This window comes from Anneissia japonica, unplaced genomic scaffold (genome assembly GCF_011630105.1).
Source record: "Anneissia japonica isolate Jap-2015-1 unplaced genomic scaffold, ASM1163010v1 scaffold3032_len512176_cov184, whole genome shotgun sequence".
Classification (NCBI taxonomy): Eukaryota; Metazoa; Echinodermata; class Crinoidea; order Comatulida; family Comatulidae; genus Anneissia; species Anneissia japonica.
Window position 1 is genome coordinate 361,623 of NW_022688691.1, and position 3,012 is coordinate 364,634.

Sequence of the window (3,012 nt, forward strand, 5' to 3'; positions counted from 1 at the left end):
CTTAGTAAACATCTTTAAATTCAACGTTAACATATCAAAACAACTATAACGGATAAAAAAATATTCAACTTCCACTTCTTCTTGTGAGATCAACCTTCTTCAAATACAGTATAGATCTTTACCTTGATGCATTTAACAGATCAACATCTCATTGCGGTGTGATGAACTAACTCCCAAACAATAAACACTTGAAACTTATTAATTTTTAGTTTTGTAGGTTTTGTGAAAATATCTGCAACCATATCTTCTGATGGGCAATACTCAATATCTATTTTGCCCTCATTATGAACATTTTGGATGAAATGAAATTTTATATCTACATGTTTGGACCTCTGTCTGTTTACTGGGTTTTTACTCAATGCAATGGCCCCTTGATTGTCTCCAAATATCTTTGTACAATTATAACCTTTCTTATCCATACCATTCAGTAACTGGGTAAGATATTAGCTCTTTTGAGTAGCGGCTGCTAAACCCATGTATTCAGCCTCACAGGTTGACAGTGCAACTGAAGGCTGTTTTCGAGATTTCCATGATATTACAGGACCATGCTCCGTTAAGCTAAAACAATACCCGGTAGTACTGCGTCTATCCTCTACAGAGGATGCCCAGTCTGAATCACTAGCTGCAATCAAATTTAAACCTTTATCAGATTTCCTGAAACACAATTCATAATTGAGAGTACCTTTCAAGTATCTCAATACATGCTTGGCTGTAACTAAATCCTCTACATTTGGATTAGATAGATGCTGTGATAACTTTCTGACCACCCAACTAATATCAGGCCTGGTACAAGTCATTGCATAGATTAGGCTACCTATGATTTCACGGTATTTTCTCGGATCAACCGTGTCCTCACTGTTACATTGCAACTTAAGTTCACAGGGAGTGGATCTAGGTTTACAGTCAGACATATTAAACCTTTCAAGCACTTTCAATATGTACCTCTTTTGGTTCATTTGGACTACACCGTTAATTTGTTTAAAATCAATTCCCAAGAAGTATGAGATTTTCCCCAGATCTTTCATCTTAAATTGACATTGCATAGTCTCCTTGAACTCATTAAGCAACTTACTACTACTGGCTACTATAATCAAATCATCGGCCCAGATAATCACTATAATAATATCATCGCCAATTAGCTTCTTGTATACACAATAGTCGGCTGGGTTTCTTTCAAAATTGTTTCGTTCAAGGGGATCATGCAAGACCCTGTTCCAATTTCTCCCTGCTTATTTTAGGCGATACAGGGATTTCTTTAATTTACAAACTAATTTCTCTCCTGTTCCTGATTTTATTTCAAAACCCTCGGGTTGTTCTATGAAAATCTCTGCATCAATCGGAGCATGCAAGTACGCGGTTTTAACATCCATCTGGTGGATTTCTAGATCACTTTGTACTGCTAATTGCATCATGACTCGTATGGAAGTGATATTAGCAGTAGGGGCAAACGTTTCTATGTAATCTACACCTTTTATTTGGTGATAACCCTTAGTAACGAATCTAGCTTTGAACGTTTTAGCACCATCAATGTTTTCCTTGATGGTATAAACCCATCGACCTCCCATTAAGCTCTTACCCTCAGATAAAGTGGTTAACTCGAAAACGTCATTTTCCTTAAGGGATTGAAGTTCATCTTTCATTGCCGATTCCCATGCGGGGAAATCGGTGGAGTTCATGGCTTGGGTGTAATTTTGAGGAATCCCTCCCACTCTATAATAATAATCTATGGCAGAAAGAACTGAATCTTCCCCTTCGAAGTCAGGTAGGTATTCATCTAGATATTTAGGGGGTTTCTTTCCCTTTTAGGGTAACCATGGTTTTGGTCAGTGGTCTCATTTTGAGGGTTGCCTGCATTTACCTGTATATCATCCTTTGTTTCATTTTCAATTACCTGTACATTTTGATTACGTGAATCACTGTTATCATCTACACTTTGTTGGACTTCAGTTACACTTTTATCGTTTGATTTTGAACCTCCATATTAATTAACAACCGGCACATATTCATCGATCATTAAATCAACAGTTTGAGTCTGTTGTTCTACATTACTCTTTTTCATGAAATTCACCAGCCTATGTTTACATACATTTCCAGTATGTGGATAGTAGATCAAGTATGCAGGACTATTCTTATCATAACCCATGTATAAGCCCCTCTCGCATCGCGAGTCTAATTTCTTGTGTTCATGTTTATAAGCACAACACTCTGATCCAAATATCCACATTTGGGATAGGTCTGGTTTTCTACCAGTTAACAAGAAATATGCGGTGTTCTTAACTCTGTCATTATAACACCTATTACGAATATGAACAGCAGTTTGAATCGCATATGGCCACAGAATCTTGGGCAGTGATTTCTCCAGTATTAAGCATCTTCCCATTTCGAAAAGAGTCCTCCAATGTCTTTCCGCTGTACCGTTTTGGTGCAGAGAATAGGGGGACGATGTCTCATGTCTTATACCTTGAACTCTTAATAGTGACTGGAAAGCACTACCTGTGAATTCTGTGCCATTGTCAGATCTCATGCGTCTAACCCTACCATAGGGTGAACTGTCTGCCAGGAATTTCTCTGTTACCAAGGTTGTGTCGGTCTTGTTTCTAAGGAAATAAACAATGGAAGCCCCCGAGTAATCATCTGAAAATACAATGGCATATTTAAATCCATCCTTAGCTACTGGATCAATGGGACCCGCCAAATCGGTGTGTATCAATTCCAAAGGTGCACTAGCCTTAACATCAGGTTCTTTATACCTCCTGTTGGTAAATTTACCCTCAGTACACACATTACAATCTACCCTAGATTCTGTACCTGTAATTTTCATACCCTCTACCACCTCTGGCAATTTCAACACATCATTAATGTTGCAGTGGCCCAAAATCGCATGCCATGTTTTAACATCACAAGCTAAATTCAATTTTATTTACCGTGTTCAAATAGTACAGTCTTTCGTGTTCTTCTATAGCAAAGACTGTCCCATCTTTATGAATTAGATCATTCTGTCCATCTTGATAT

The 3,012-nt window shown here is 37.8% G+C and overlaps 1 protein-coding gene across 1 annotated transcript; it reads right to left on the reverse strand.

Annotated features, from left to right (window-relative positions):
- Positions 1-443: 443 nt before the first annotated feature.
- Positions 444-1,025, reverse strand: LOC117122590 (uncharacterized mitochondrial protein AtMg00810-like). The gene has a single exon (XM_033268229.1). It carries the CDS (start codon positions 1,023-1,025, stop codon positions 444-446), a length of 582 nt encoding a protein of 193 aa, XP_033124120.1.
- Between the last annotated feature and the right edge of the window lie 1,987 nt (positions 1,026-3,012).

What these genes read in the sequence shown, in the direction of transcription:
- LOC117122590 (XM_033268229.1), bottom strand. Translation starts at nt 1,025, where the DNA reads ATGAAAGATCTGGGGAAAATCTCATACTTCTTGGGAATTGATTTTAAA.